The sequence below is a fragment of the Cydia strobilella genome, chromosome 2 (assembly GCF_947568885.1).
Source record: "Cydia strobilella chromosome 2, ilCydStro3.1, whole genome shotgun sequence".
NCBI lineage: Eukaryota > Metazoa > Arthropoda > Insecta > Lepidoptera > Tortricidae > Cydia > Cydia strobilella.
The window spans coordinates 26336973-26354133 of record NC_086042.1 but is presented as its reverse complement, the minus strand read 5'-3'; the positions used below and the strand labels follow the sequence as shown (position 1 = coordinate 26354133).

Genomic DNA, 17161 nt, shown 5'->3' with positions numbered 1-17161 from the left:
CCACGTTTTTCACAAAACCGAGTAACTGCCTAATTTGTATTTACACATGCTTAAGTCAAAATTGTACGTCAAATGACAATAAGATAAAGGGTACTATGGTTGGACCAAGCTAACTCTGCACCAACTTTGACGTGACGTGTGGAATTGCAATACTAAACGTCATATTTTCATAGAAATTTGACATTTATATTTATTATTTATTTTATTATTATATTACTGTCATCGCAGTCTATGCAGAGTTAGCTTGGTCCGATACTACCCCATGAGATCTGTACACGTTATTGTTTTTCCTATGAGCCGTTTTATTGTCACACCAGAAAAAGTATTATCTAACGAGCATATTTGTTAGAAAGAAACTTCAGTTGTATCACAGGTTGCAGGCGTTTGTTAAACGGCCCACTGGAATTGTTAATATTGTAACCGCAGAGTTCATAGTGTCGTCAATTCAAACAAAAAATCGATATACATAACGTAAATAATAATAAAATTAAGAGCCAAACAATTGTTGTAGAAATTTACAAAATGCAACTTGCTCCAGTTATTTTTGAACTTTTATCAATTATTAAATTGAAAAACCTCCAAAAACAGAACCAAGTCGATTATTTGCGTCATGACTACAATACCAATTATATACTAACAGATTTGGAATTTCGTAGAGTAACCGATTTGATGTTTCATGTCTGTTGAAATTTATCGATATATTCTGTATTATGCTAGACAAAATTAGATAGATCGAACGTAAGTAAGAGTGAGGCCACACTGGTGCGTTGCGTTGCGTTTACGTTGCATCGTCACAACGCATTAATATATGTAAAACGTCGCAGCGTCAACGCTTGCGACGAAATAACGCGATAGATAGATAGATAATACGTTTATATGTTGCGATGCAACGCAACGCACCAGTGTGGCCTCACTCTAACAAATTTCTCATAACTCAATGATGAAATAAATTATTCAAAAAATTCATAAAATTATAATTTTCATACAAGATTGCATCAAATTCTTAAAACTTTAGATTTTTTTATAGACTTTCGAGAGAGATACCTATTAAAATATAACATAGGAGCCTAATAAATTAAAAAAACCACATTCAGCGCAAGGCGAATTCTTTTTTTGACAACCACCGCATTGTAATTTTAGATACACAACAATAATACCGGTTTTCACTGATTCAAGGTCATTTCGCTCAATACTACATCTCACAAGTGTATTACTCGCAACCGTCAAAAACGCGGCTAAATTTCACGCCAAAGTTGAAGGAACGTCTACCACTTGGTGCGGCGCATCACCAGAACCTCGGCGGCCTCGGAGCCGGCCACCGGCCCGGCGGCCTCGCGCGGAACTGCTGCGGACTGAACCTGGGCCTCATCTCTCGAGGGGTCCAGTTCCTGGGGTACCTGTTGTTGGGGAACCTGGGCGCGTTCCACTCCTCCCTGAAGTCCTCGTGGGGCGGGGAGGGGTTCCTCATGTTGGGGTTCTCGAGGCCCCGGCTTCGGAGGTCCTCGTCGTACGCGTCGCCCCCCTCCGCATTTCTGTCGTCATAATCTGTGTTTATGTTGTCGTAGTCCGCGTTTCTGTCGTCGTAGTCCTGCGGGTACTTTTGGAAGGGCATGTTGTATTTGAGGTCCGGGGGCATGTTGTCGAAGGGGTTCTGCATGGGGCGCGCGGGCGCGGAGTGAGGGGGGTGGGGGGGGTGGGGTCCCTGGGGGCTGGGGTCCCTGTGGCCGCGGTCGCTGACGGAGCTGTTGATGCGGACCAGGTTGTGTTGCTTGCCGTTGTCGCCGCCGACGAGTACTTTGTTGTTGTTGAAGCTGTTGCGGCGGTCGTTCGCAGGCTGGCTGGGGAACATGCCCTCTGAAAATTTACGGGTTAAAGTTTAGAATTAACGTAAATCTGACAAGTATGAGAAAAAGATAGAAAAATCTATACGGTCAGGTGGCGTGAGAGAAGCAACGGGGAAGAAAAATACTTGAAGGGAATCCTCAGAGTCGGACTACGCTGTTTTGATGTCAACATGTACGTCAAGTATGAAGGTGACAGGGATATGTATGCAATCTTACTGCCAAGTTTATGCAAAGTTAGCGTGGTCAGAGTCTACTGTTTCTCTTGCCCTGAACAAAATAAACTATGTTTCTCATATCCCACCTAACCTTATGCAAAGATATGGAACTTTACTGAGTCTAAGATAAGAGTTGAAGAAAAATCTTACGCTGGTCCTCATCCTCGGACAAGTCCATATCGACGCTTTCCACGATGTCGGTAGGTGGAACCATCGGCGGCACTCTGTAGTCCTAAAAATAGCAATATTACCTATAGTAAATATAGTTATTTTTCGAATTCAATGTAATATCCATTTTTTATATCCCAGATACGCCCAAATTATAGTTGGTCAAGCAAATCTTGTCAGTAGAAAAAGTCGCGAAATTCAAATTTTCTATGGGACGTATCCCTTCGCACCTACTTTTTTTAAATTTGCCGCCTTTTTCTACTGACAAAATTTGCTTGACCAGCTATATTTAAGCTTAGAATAAATTTAACTATATCAGATCAGAATTTTTAATTTTTTTGAAAAAGTTAATTACCATTAATTTTGAGGTGAGAAAACGGGGTATAAAACGACAGATTGATTGTTGCAAAAGGTAATCGAGGGCACTCAAAGGAATTCCTTGAGACCTATGCCTGATAAATTTTCCATTGCCTACATTATTATCTAACATTTCGTAATGTAATTAAAGTCAAAAGTGTGGGCATTAGAGTTTGGATGAGATAAGTCAGTGTTACTCACTTGATCCAAGTTGATAGGTGGCGCCACCTGGCGCGGAGCCGCCGCGCGCGGCGCCTGGTGCGTGAGCGAGATCAGGTTCCTGTGGTCTACGTCTGAAAATTTAACAACATCACAATACAATTATAGCTTTAGGGCGCTGGCACACTGGCGATTTGCGAGAAAGTTGAAAGCGAGGCGAGCGCGCAACCATTTCGCTGCGTACTGTCATACTGGAATTGGAGCGAAATCGTTGCGCGCTCGCGGCGTCTCGCTCGCAAATCGCCAGTGTACCACCGCCCTTATAAGGATCAGTTGCACCAACCATATATAGCGGACTGAACAAACGTCACTCATCAGTGAACTATGAAACTTCCCATACAATAAAATGTAGCGAACGCTTTAACGGTGACAGACGGTTTGGTGCAACCACCAACAAAGAAAGTTAGCTGAAGCCTTTCTTGCATGTGTGTCATGTGTGTACAGAGTTCGGATAGGCATTCGATATTTAAGTAATAAAACGTTTTTTTAGGGTTCCAAGGAAAAACGGAACCCTTACAGGATCACTTTGTTATCCATCCGTCCGTCCGTCTGTCTGTCAAGACCCTTTATCTCGGGAACGCGGCGAGGTATCAATTTGAAATTAAAACCATATAGTCAGGTCTACAGCCTCTTAAAGCTCAAACTTCTGTTAACGTCAAAAAAAAAATTGACAAGTAATAAATTTGTAAAAAAAAAATTGTACGGAATCCTCGAGTCCGACTCGCACTTGGCCAGTTTTTATTTACTAAGCTAAGAATCGTGGATACTATTTGTGCGACGTGTTTCAAATATGTAAAGGATGTCCCAAAAGAAAGATGTCGCAAGATTTGAATTTAATGGAAAATACTTTTTTCTTTTCGTTATATATCATTTGTTTATAAAATCATAAAATACACTAAATAGGGTTATGTGTGGCCACGTCGGGCAAATGGCCTCCACGGCTTTGCTGGCACGCACGCACTCTTTTGTCAAAATTTTCCGTGACCATTTTGCATCACTTCAGCTGAATTTCACCGATGCAGCGTCGAATTTCCTCCTTCAAAGCATTGGTGATTGTGGGCTTGTTGGCATAGACTTTTGACCATCATGAATTGATCCACTCTCCCTGAATGTTGCAATCACTCTTCACAGTTGACGAAGTCAAATCAATATTCCGAAATTTTCGAACTGTCTACCAAACTTTCATTACTTTTGAAATATTGTTCAATAATGAAAACGCGTTGTTCTTTCATATAACCCGCCATTTTTAGGGTTCCGTACCCAAAGGGTAAAAACGGGATCCTATTACTAAGACTCCGCTGTCCGTTTAGCTGTCACGAGGCTGTATCTCATGAACCGTGATAGCTACACAGTTAAAATTTTCACAGATGATGTATTTCTGTTGCCGCTATAACAACAAATACTAAAAAGTACGGAAACCCTCAGTGGGCGAGACCGACTCGCACTTGGCCGGCACTTAAATGCAAAAATGGCAGCAAATTCAAATCTTGCGTTCTTTTTGGGACATCCTTAACTATGTTTGTGTTAAGGTACTGCTACCTAATGAAAGGTATTAAAATACGAGTGTGGATTTGTAAAAGGATCACACGAATGTTTTAATGTTTAATTATGTACAGCTACAAACACTGCTTTATCTACACACATATTATAAGCTCTTTATGATGTATTCAGGAACCGGCCGGCGTTGGGGCAACGTTGCTGTCACGCGGAACTCACGGATATGAGGGACCGTCTCCAAAATATCTTTATCGGTTATTTCACATGATGTTTTTTGCTACAGTTAGTTTATAAACAACAAAACAAACCAATTAAAAGAAAAACTGAACGTCAAATGGCGGTAAATGAAAACTTTCACGCATCCGTAGTATACTGTGGCGACCGGTCTGTTTAAGTTTACAAGGGCTTCATTTTACCTATGTAACTTTACTTTTGAGTGGCATTAACGTGAGGCACTTCATTCGGTTCTTGTCTGTTTGTCTGATTTAATATCTTGTCTTTTTATTAATTATATAACAATTCAAGTCTTGGAGACCCTTTACATCTCTGGATAATTTGATGATATTTTTTATTATTATATACATTTTATCTCTGACATTTTACATCTCTAAACAATGTTAGTACTTCTGTTGTTTGTATATTTTTTTATTAGCTTTTTTTGTGTAATTTGACATTTATATTTATGTAATTGTTTTTTGTAATTTTGGGTTAATTTTATTGTTTGTAAAAATTGACATGTAAAAGTGCCCCTGTGGCCTATTTGCTGAATAAATGTTTGATTGATTGATGTATATTTTTAATGCCGAGACAAACTAGTCGGGGGCCGACTACCATATTGTTCCATATCAAGTAACATGCGAGATTTGTCAACTTTTTTTGCATTTCATTTCGAAAAAAACGTCTTCTTGACTGATATTAGAATAAATTAAATTGCTTTGTTTCTCGGATATTCTAAATTTGAATATAATTATAATTAAAGTATCAGTTACCGATATTTTTAAGTAAACATTAAGATTAAGATGCAATTCTTAATATAGGCCGTTAGCTTATCGTTACTGAATATAATATAGGTAGCTTATGATATGGATGTAGTTAAATGAACGAACCTTATGGGTAAAGGAAATAAGGCCGTATGTAGAATGTTACTAGTGTGATATAGCAACTTCTGATACTTACCGTGCAATTAGTTTTTAATAGTTTGGTTAGAAGTGAAAAACCCATGGTGCACGCACACAACACAAAAACTTTAACCCTTAAATGCATATTGTAAAATGCAGCGTACATAATAACTAACACTGATTTAGCAGCGAAAACGGGTATTTGATTTTTAAAGCGCGCGGTTGCTTTTTGCGATAAACGCAGCGTTAAACGCAATGCGTTTGCCGCACACCCATTTTACATCTGGATAATCTAATCACACTATATTGTTTTACGCGATAAACGCATAGGTGAGCGCATTGTCATTGTCCCTACATTCCGTTGACGCATGCGTTCAACGGTGCGTTTATCGCATATAACAACTGCGCGCTTTAATATTTCCCCCGCAATCTAGTAACAATTAACTGACACAATTATTAATTTTGAGCAAAATAAATGCATTTAAGAGTTGTATGGCGTATAAAAGCGCCTTTGTAGGTATATACACAATTCCCAAAAAAATTTATGTTCTTAAACTTAGGTGAGATAGTGTTTCTGAATGAAATCATTAAAAAGACCCGTTACCGATAAAATACATACCACAAAATGAATAATTATCACGTTTTTTATTTTCCCAAAAAAGATGTAAAAGATGTAGATCTGTTTATGAAGTAATTAGAAAAGATAATAAAATAATCATCACCCATAAAAAAGTCTTTCAAGTCGATCTCACCGACAAACGGTATATAGTCTGCGTCTGGCGAAAAACAAAATATTGTATTTACGACTTATCATTGAAACATTATATTTTCAAGAGATACTTAAGAGCCCGGTAACGATTTTAGTCGCAAAAATGTAAAATTTATAGATTTAGTCGGTGAAATTGTACGACTTTTGTTACGTAGTAGAAATAACAAGTACTGGTTTCTATTAGCACGTCTTCTCATCTTGCCTTTTAATAGAACAATTTTTTTGAAAAATGACTTACTAAATTGGTAATATTTTTCGGTCTTATTTGTAAATTTCGCAAAGTTTGGACTGCTATAAATGGTAATTTTTGTAATACACATATCCTGTACTCAAACTTTAATACACAATATTTTTGTTATTATGACTTTGAAGTAGAGTAAATGAAAGTTAGACGAAATCAATTTTGTCCAGAAATTACTGACAATTGACAAGTGACAATTTCTCTGAAAATCGACTTAATTTTAACGTAATTTTGATTCTTAAACAATCTACAACATATTTTGTATAATTTACCACCTTTTTTGTTTAATTTTTTGAATTTTTTAAACTGCCCCTTCTCGTCATATATTACCGGTGACGCACGCTCGCGACCTCATTATTAAAAGGCAAGATGAGAAGACGTGCTAATAGAAACCAGTACTTGTTATTTCTATTACGTAACAAAAGGTACAATTTCACCGACTAAATCTATCAATTTTACATTTTTTGCGCTAAAATCGTTACCGGGCTCTTAATAGTCGTATCAATCAAGTGCAATAACGAACAAATGCGTAAAGTGCAAAATTGCTTGAGGTTTTGAATAGTTTATGTCTATTTGATTCTTTATTATATGAGTATAGTATATACTACTATATATACATATATGCGTATATTCACACCTGTAATTGATGTGTGCGCAACAGTGGCGTGATCTTGTAAGATTTAAAGGAAAACAACATTAAAGCGACTTTTTAAAAGATATACCGTACAGGAGACGTCAATTCCAACGTGACGTTATATTTCGCGCCTCAATATGGGACATACAGCTCGAGTTAGGTCTTATAGGCTGGCTATTGTTTATCAATAAATGTGACGTTTTCAATCAAAAGGTACCACTTTGTCGCTATATATACGATTAATCTGTCAGAGCGTCCTTATGGCAATCGACAATGTGGTACCTTTTTGCTTGAAAACGACACAAATCATTATCTATATCCCTACTAATATTATAAAGTCAAAAGTTACTGTCTGTTACCTCTTCACGCTTAAACCGCTGAACCGATTTAGATGAAATTTGGAATGGAGATACTTTGAGACCCAGGGAAGGGCATAGGATAGTTTTTATCAATCATCATCATCCCACGCAGACGAGATCGTGGGTAGAAGCTAGCTCCTTTATATATAAGTGTCTATAGTACCTTGTTGTACCGGGTGTCGGGAGGGCGCGGTGGTGACGGGCATGGGGGGCGGCGGTAGGGGCAGGAGTCGGTGGTCCACGTCTTCCATGTCTGAAATATACACTCATTCGTGCCATTATGTTCTATATTATACGTACCAAACTAAATACTGAGAATCAACACTGAACATTTTTTTCCATGTCTTTGCGCCACTTGCACCATCCCACTAACCCGGGGTTAACCGGTTAAATCGTTACATCAGTGTCAAATTGTGTAGTTAGAATGCTAGCGATCACATGGCGCCTCCCGTCAACGGCAGGTGACGGAAACGCCGCAGGGGATGTTAGTGGGTATTCTACTCCTCTCCCTCTGAGTAGCAGAGGGAGCCTTGGGAGGAGCGAGTCCCCCATACCATCCGGGTGAGATGCGTAAATGCATTTAACCAATGCGTCAAAAAAAAAAGGTGTAACTGGTTACACCGGTAACCCCGGGTTAGTGGGATGGTGCAAGTGGCGCAAAGTGGTATTCGAAAACGGGTCACTCACGTATTATTAAGTCGAATAGCTGGACATGTTTCGATCCAATTTACGAGGATACTCTTCACTGGGCAACGACAAGTCTTCACTGGTCGAGGGCGCGCCGTGTACATACGCCGCAACATGTCGAGCTATTCGACTTAATAATACGTAAGTTTTAAAATAATTTTAATATGTTTGAGTCTCACGGGAGTTTTATGGTATTGTCCCACCTGTCCAATTTATTTGTCTAATGTGTATTTCCGTCACACATTTTGCTCAGTGAGAGAGTGAGACGCATTGCAAATTATACCAATAAATTGGACAGGTGGACCTTATCCTCATAATACCCACCATTATTTTTTTATTTGAACCTAGTTGTATAATAAATTGCAATAAATTTCGTTTGTTTGAGAAAGCAATGAAACAAAGGCAAAGCTACTTTATTTTGGCTTTAAAGCTTCTAATTATATTGAAAATGAGTTTACATTGTAATGTACATTGGGCCTTATACCAGGGGTCTTCCCTCTTGAACCACGGGCCACGGCCAGGGTCTCCGCTTAGTGGCGGATTTGCCCTAAGGGCCCGGGCCCAGGGGCGGCTAAAGGGCAAGGGGCCTAGGGAGGGAAAGACTGCAAATCCGTCACTGTCACCGCTTTCTTTTCGCGAACAAAATTGTATAGAATTGAGCTGCGGATCCGATTTGCGAGCTAGTTTAGAGGACCCCTGCTATAAACAAAATGTAGGTGGCTAGTAAAAAAATATTATGGAAGCCAACTAACACTTGTAGCATACAAAAATAGGTAAAATTAAATAACATGAAGAGACTGATGCAATTTGCAAAACTGTATAAAATTATATAAATAAAAGGTGGATAGAGGGGATACATGGATCCTAATGGTTTTAATTCTTACCATTCGGAATTTGAGATTGGTTAGCTATGTAACAAATAAGTACACATTATGAAGATGTTAAATTTAACCATCTACATGTCGCTAGGTCGGAAAGATCTTGAAGGAGCTAGAGGATTTGCGACTTTAGACCACAGTTCCTAAAGTAGCAAACCGCTTAACTGTTCGATGCGGCTACTTAATCGACGATATACCCAAATTCTAAACTTAATGGCTCCTCTACACTAGCGATGATAGACGATGACTGGCGTGCACGATAGTGAAGAGGGCATATTCGGCAGTCTCCACCGGTCATCGCCTGCGAGTCCTGCGACCTGTGAGTTGTCGGTTTTTCGGCATCAAAGGGAATCGCCGGGTTGTTGCGTTGTACAGGCGATCATATGGATGCTTGCACGATGATCTTGCCGATGATACTATCAGCGATCATCACCGATAGTGTGGAAGAGGCATAACACATTCAGTGCCACCACGAGATACCCGCTACGAGCGTAGCCGATAACACGGGAAAAACCATAAGTAGCGAAAAACGCTTACGAACAGAGAACCCGCATAGGGTCGCTGGCAGTGAATGTAAGGTTGACTGGTAGAGAATGCCTTATGGCATTAAGTCCGCCTTTTGTACTGTAAGTTTTTACTTTTGTGCAATAAATAAAATGTGTTAAAATGTCAAGGTCGTGTTTGGCAGGCAAATTTAGGCCCCAGAGTGTGAAGAATGAGCGGTATACTTACGGCCCATAATAGGTAGAGCCGGCGGCGGCGGTGGCGGGGGGAGGATGCCTCGGTGGTCCACGTCCGCGGGGGGAATGTCTTTCACTTGGGGAATATTCTGAAAATACAGTACAGTATGAGAATGTGAATTTAATTTATACATAGGGTATGGTAGGAAACAGTGGCTCAGCTCGAACAGTGGCTCAGTCGCCCCAATATCGCTTCAATCATGTTGGAATTAGGTAGAGTGAGCCACTGTACCCGGCTTTTTTTTCCGAGCCACTGTTTCCTACCCTACCCTATACTTACATTTAATTAATAATTATTAACCCATTGATCGCACAGAACCGCGACGAGTGGCATAAAATGAAGGAGGCCTACACCCGAAGGGTAGAAAAGGGCTAAAGAGAGAGCCCATTGACTTCCAAAACCGTCAACTGACACGCGCGGCTACAACCCAATATCAACCTTCGTGCATTGTGGTAAGGTTCAATATGACGCGACACACACGGTAGGCGTTTCGTTCGATGAGTTAAACTACGCTTTTACTTTTAAAAAAAAACTACTTTACGTATTTAACTAGCCACTAAGATACATATAGTACATATATATATATATAGATAAAAATAAGTATAGAGACGCGGAATGTTGTGACAAATATTGCATTTAGTCGCAAATTTGACACCTGAAGTAAATGGTTATGTGCGGCGACATACTTATCGTGGTAAACATGACTTAATTTGACTTAAAAAACGCTAGCCTACGAGTATAACATACTAGACCCCGCATATTTTTATTTTATTTTATTTATTATTTTGTCTATGCTACTAATCAATACGATACAACCTCTACTCCCCTTTTCGCTAGGATAGTAATAACCGATATGAGGCTTTCGCGAATGCAGCTATACAATCGGTATTCGAAATGGATACATCACTATAGCGCGGCAAGGACTTGACAGATAGCCATCGCCGTAATGGCGTCGCCTGGTACAGTTTCCCAAGTTATGTCTGTTTTATTGTATTAAATCCTTTATTTGATGATGATTGGTGTATTACTTTAACAGTAGATATTTAACCAAGTTTATGAAATGTATATCTTTTAAAACTCCACGATGTTCAGTATTCTATACAAAGTGCTGAGGGCACTAGGATTTGAAGATAATGTTGTCAACTTTTTTACCAAGCAAGTTTGTAGTTTAAAAGTGGTTCCTCATTCGCGATTGCCGGTTAACCATTTACGACTAAATGTGACGTTTTCAACCAAAAGGTACCACATTGTCACTTGTCGATAAGGTTGATTTCTAATTGAAGCTATATGGAAATAGCGCCTTACTGACAAGCGACAATAAGTACCCTTTTGGTTGAAAATGGCATAAATACCTTCAACCGGGGTAAATAGGGGCAAAATTTAAAATGCGATTTCCCAGACAATGTCTTAATAACTACCCACACAAACTCTATCATACAAAATCTACTATTATTTCCAATCGAATGATACAATTCGTGTAGGTATTTTTTAAGAAATTGTGACGTAAATTACATTTCCCTATTCACCCCAGCCATCCCTATTCACCCCAGTTGACGGTACGTCTTTTTACCGTGGAGTTTTTACATTCTAACGCGACCTTTCCACCGAAACTAAAGGGACACCCTTCTCTTCGCTTCACTCGTCTCCGTTACAGTGGAAAAGCAGCCTAAAAATAGTAATAGGCGGATTACAAATGCTAATGTATACACGCGTAAACCCAGTGGCGTAACGTGAACTAATCTAGCCGTGGGCGAAATCACATCTGTGAGGCCCTTTTCTTTCACTGTGCCCGAAGGGGCTACGGGCGAGGCCTCCCGGGCGCGAGGCCGTAGGAGACGGCCCACTTCGGTCACGCCTAGCTACGCCACTGAGTAAACCAACCATAATTATTCATGAACGTTAAGTATTGTGCCTTTAATGGATACTATTTAAATAATAGTTACGAGAAATGAAGATATGTGCATATAGGTTGAATGAGAATCAAAGTATTTTTTCTTTAATTACCAGATGTATGTGAAAACTATCGGCGTTTAAAGAACTATCAATTCACTTGACTTTCTTCCCTTTTAACCTATCTTCGTCTACCTATTTAGTACTTTGCCGGTAAAGGGGCCCACTGACTATCAGTCCGCCGGACGATATCGGCCTGTCAGTTAGAACAAAAATTTGACAGTTCCGTACAACTAACAGGCCGATATCGTCCGGCGGACTGATAGTCAGTGGGCGCCTTAAATATCATCCATTAGCCGCCCATCACAATATGAATTATCTCAGATGATTATTTCGTGCTCGGGCCCTAATCTGTTAAACAAAAGGTTTTTTCCTTTATGCAGTGGTTACACTGCTTACTGCTAATAGCCCCGACGTACGTAACAGGAACAAGCCCGTTCTACAAGCAAATTTACCATTTCATTTATATGGTTCAAATTCATGAAACACCTCATTCGGAGATAACACGTTTTGTAATCTCCAACAAAAGATAACCCTGATTGTTCTCTGAAGAAGCTGTCACATAAATTTGAACCTTAATACTGTCACGATAGTTGCTTTTTAAAACACACGGTTGCTTTGGTACGTGCTGAAGAGCGCTCTTAAAAGAAACAACCCGACCCGGACCAATATATGTCCTTAAACTACGTCCAAAAGAGAGGTATGGGCACTGTGAATGACATCTCGCTTTGTGTGGTAGGGCACAGGACAGCGGATGTCATTCCAGATCTAGAGCAGAGCCCAACTGGGGAAGTACCTCCACCTTACAGAAAACCGCAGCCAAATAACACTAGATCCTACTCGTAGTGTTGTGTTCCTGCCGGTAAGTAAGGTTGCCAGAGCTTAATGAGGGAGAGGAGTGTTAGGGTCGGCATCGCGCGTGTAATATCTCCGGTGTTGCAGGCGTCCATAGGCTACGGTAACTGCTTACCATCAGGCGGGCCGTATGCTTGATTGCCACCGACGTGGTATAAAAAAAAAGGCTTTTGTTTAACAGATTTGGGTCCGAGCCCGAAAAAATCATCTGAGATACTTCATACTATACTCTTCCATGTCCCGACTTTACGGTCCGAACTGAACCGACACCGACTCGTCAGTTCCGATTTCGCACGAAAAAAGCAGCTAAGAGTTTTAGACCTCGGTCACCCGTTGACGCGATGCTTCGCATCACAGCGAACGTCGTCAACGGGAAACCCGCCTCTATACTTGCCTCATAACTAAGTAGCGAGTCAAGTCGTAAATCATCGTATATCGTGTTATCTCTTTTGCACTTGCAGGTCCAAGGAGCGGGACTCGCAACAGAAGTGCAGGCAGTACTTGAGTTTTATTGCCCGACTGGCCACTGTGTGGTTCGGCAAGTATAAGAATAGTAAAGCAGTACCCTCGGATAGACGGGGTTCTCCGGTATAATGACGGGCTCGTGCGGCGGCGACTCGCACAGGTCCACCAGCACGCACGGCGGCGCGGGCACCGGCGCCGGCTGCGGAACCCAGCATATTTACATCGGTCATTCGCAGCGCTTCTAGACCGCGAGCCAGGCGCAAATTTCGTCAGTCATCGCCTCCCGGGCGAAAACTCGTATAGCGGTTACGGGCTATGTATGATGAACCCTCGTGAACGTCGGCTGCCGCTCCGTTGGTGGGTTGAGGAATAGCAGCCACTGAAACGCGTAGCACGGTCTTTCCATCGCGATACAACCGGCTGACCATTTGTTTTATTAACGATAGCATCTAAACTATCATCTGGCAAAGTATCAAACGGAAGGCGATGACACCGATGACTGAAAATAATTTTCTTTTTTACATGTTCATGTGACCAGCTGACGGTCTTTCCACAGCGATACAATCGGCTGACGATTTTGTTTATTCACAGTAGCATCTAAACTATCATCTGACAAAGTATCAAGCGGGAGGCGATGACAAAAAAAAATTATAGACTTTATTTGCTGCCATTCCTCAACCCACCAACGGAGCGGCAGCTGACGTTCACGAGGGTTCATCATACATAGCCGTTAACCACTATACGAGTTTTCGCTCGGGAGGCGATTTGTCATGGAAATCTGTTCCTGGTCCGCGGTCTATTCTCAGTACCCGACTCACGGCCCGGCGACGGCTTCGTGCGGCGGTGAGTGACGAGTCATGAGTTGCAGTGGGAGGACAGATCGTGACATGAGGTTCACGCCTATGTGTCAACTTGGACGTTCACCGCCGCGGTGTGTTGTCGTGGCCGTGCCGTTAGTAGGTATATTAAAAAACCGGCCAAGTGCGAGTCGGACTCGCGCACGAAGAGTTCCGTACCATTTCGGAAAAAACAGCAAAAAAATCACGTTTGTTGTATGGGAGCCCCATTTAAATATTTATATTATTCTGTTTTTAGTATTTGTTGTTATAGCGGCAACAGAAATACATCATCTGTGAAAATTTCAACTGTCTAGCTGTCACGGTTCATGAGATACAGCCTGGTGACAGACGGACAGCGGAGTCTTAGTAATAGGGTCCCGTTTTTACCCTTTGGGTACGGAACCCTAATAGACGATGGAATGATTTTAGGCTAGTAGTACCTCTACTAATGGTAGAAGAGCCGGCAGTAAAGTTTCGAACCAACGTGATACCGCGATGAGATGCACAATGGTTTCCCATAAAACTGATGCTAAGTCCGAATTTGATAGTCTGCCACGGCGGAACTAGCCGAAAGTACAAAAAAATAGCCACTTCCGGTGCGAAAAAGGGGGGGTCATTTAACCCATCTGATACTGCAATAAAAGATATGGCATCAGTTAGAAATTTACTGGTAGATACAGAAAAGCGAAATCTGCCAGTATGATTCCTGCCGGAAGTGCTTGGCATACGCTCTCAAAGGTGACCATCGGGACCCCTAAATTAACCCATCTGATACCAGCATGAAACCAATTCCAGTCGGTAGATATGAACCTTCTCTTCAGGAATATATAAGTCTGCCAGGGCGCTTTCAGCCGAAACACCTTGACATACGAGATTATGTGAGCAACATCCGTGGAACCCGTATTTTGGAATTGTACAGATTACAGACATTTTAATTATTGCAGGCTTATGATTTATTACCTAATGCTTATATTTGTATATTTTTATGCCATTAATAACATATATTTCAAATTTATTAATATACACAATATAATTTGAGCATTAATTTAATACCTGCTTACGGCTTTGTACTTCTTTGTTTGCCTTATAAAGGTGCTAACAAATTAGCTACCGATATCTTTACAGTTGATAGTACTCGGCTCCTGAAGTATATGTAAGTATGAAACATTATAGGTTTTATGATATTATTTTGAGAAAATTGGAAAACAAATTTGCTTTGTAAAAAAACTCTGTTAATGAGATAATTAAATGAGACCTCATTGAACAGATTCTAAAACCTCTTTTAAATATAAAACTTAACTGGCCACTTCACGCTGATAAATCAAATGACACGTTGACAATGACATTTAAGACAAACAAGCAGTTAAATACATGATGATTATTTTTTAGATAGAATTATAGTTTATTTATTTTGTTCGGTAAATAAAATAAAAATTATGAGAAACTTTCTTAATTTCTATTAAAAGTTAATTGTTCTAGTGTAAAGTACCAACCATCTCGTAAAATTTCTGTAGCTAATTTGTTAGCACCTTATATATAAATAATACAATAATTTCAAATTACAATATCCTTTATTTACCAAAATGAAAAAAATTATTATTATTACATACTTATTGTAAACGGGTGTAAAAAGACAGGATTTTCAACGTCAAGGACGATTTTTACCAATAATCCAAATATGAACATTTTAAATCATTTTTAGGGTTCCGTACCCAAAGGGTAAAAACGGGACCCTATTACTAAGACTCCAATAGATTATATTCTGTTTTTTATTCCGTAATCCGTAGACTAAAATGACATTTCTTGTGGTACTAAGAAATGTCATGTCTTACATATGAAACGTCATTTTAGTCTACGGAATAAAAAAACAGACCTTAGTTATCTCAATTTGTAGTGTTATAAAACAACACCCTGAATGTTAAACTACGTCAGTTTTGCGTCAACGTCAAGAAATGTAGAGGAGAGGTGGGCATGACGGGATACTTAATGTTTCAAGTCCAATAAAACTGAAAATGCTATTTTTTTTAAGTTTTTGTTAATTTTATTTTTATCTTTGGTAATCAGTCTTTCATAATCAACACTTACTAGGAACTCTGTAGTTAGATAATAAAATTAAAAATAAATTGAAATGGCCAAAAGTGCCTTCTCTCCATCTTGCCCCCCAAGTATGGTAAGATGGGGAACCCCTACGGGACAAGATAAGAATGATTCATATAAATATTATATTTAGGGCAAATTTTTGGCTTTTGGGTCCATCGTCTGATAACTTCTCACGAACTGTTTTACTTTTATTTCTTAAGTCGTCTGAGAGACAGAAAATGTGTTTACAGCTAACATGTACCCCATCTTCCCTTGTTAATTTTATTGTTTGTTGGGTTAATTTTATTGTTTGTAAAAATTGACATGTAAAAGTGCCCCTGTGGCCTATTTGCTGAATAAATGTTTGATGTTGATGTTGATGTTGAAGAATAAATAAATTCAAATCCGCAATTCTTCATCAGTTTATCACTTTAAAACTACGGCCGTCAAGATGTACCCCATCTTGCCCCATGTGCCTAATGAAATTCGAAAGTTTTTTGTAAAATAAACCGTACTTGAAACCAAACAAGTCCTTAGCTGTTAGCGTGATTGCTGGGCCATAGGAATAAATTAACAGTATATATGTGCTGGTGATAATAAGGAAACAAACGCAAACCAAATAAAACACAAAAAGCGGCCAAGTGCGAGTCGGACTCGCGCACGTAAGGTTCCGTACCATAATACCATTACGCAAAAAATGGCAAAAAAGTCACGTTTGTTGTATGGGAACCCCACTTAAATATTGATTTTATTATGTTTTTAGAATCATTTATTCATCAATTGTGCATTACAGGTAATGAATACAGGTGTTATAAACAATTAGTTATAGTTTGTTATAACGGCAACAGAAATACATCATCTGTGAAAATTTCATCTGTCTAGCTATCACGGTTGATGAGATACAGCCTGGTGACAGACGGACAGACAGACAGACAGACAGAAAGCGGAGTCTTAGTTATAGGGTCCCGTTTTTACCCTTTGGGTACGGAACCCTAAAAATAACAAGGAATATGACAAAAACAGTTTTTTTGCAAATAAATAATTAACGACACCATTTGTCTAGCCGGTCACTGTGCGAACTGATTGCTATGATGGCGACGCATCGTCATGCGTTAACGGGATTCTGATGGTTGGTCAGTCGTGTCGCCATATAAAGCCGTTACCCCGTCTTACTCGTCTTGCCCCTCTCTCCCCTACATAAGATAGTGATTAAATACACCAAATAGGTGAAAAAACGCCTCAAGCG

At 39.9% G+C, this 17161-nt stretch overlaps 1 protein-coding gene across 1 annotated transcript in view; it reads right to left on the bottom strand.

Moving 5' to 3' along the window:
- Positions 1-222: 222 nt before the first annotated feature.
- The window catches only part of LOC134754570 (regulation of nuclear pre-mRNA domain-containing protein 2), a 29275-nt gene continuing 12336 nt past the window's right edge, over positions 223-17161 (bottom strand). The window contains exons 11-16 of the mRNA XM_063690890.1: positions 13098-13196; positions 9719-9815; positions 7585-7674; positions 2786-2877; positions 2210-2291; positions 223-1854 (exon numbers count right to left, since the gene is read on the bottom strand). Of these exons, the coding sequence (XP_063546960.1) occupies positions 1286-1854; positions 2210-2291; positions 2786-2877; positions 7585-7674; positions 9719-9815; positions 13098-13196 (1029 nt within the window). The 3' untranslated portion in view covers positions 223-1285. The remainder of the gene's footprint in view (positions 1855-2209; positions 2292-2785; positions 2878-7584; positions 7675-9718; positions 9816-13097; positions 13197-17161) is intronic.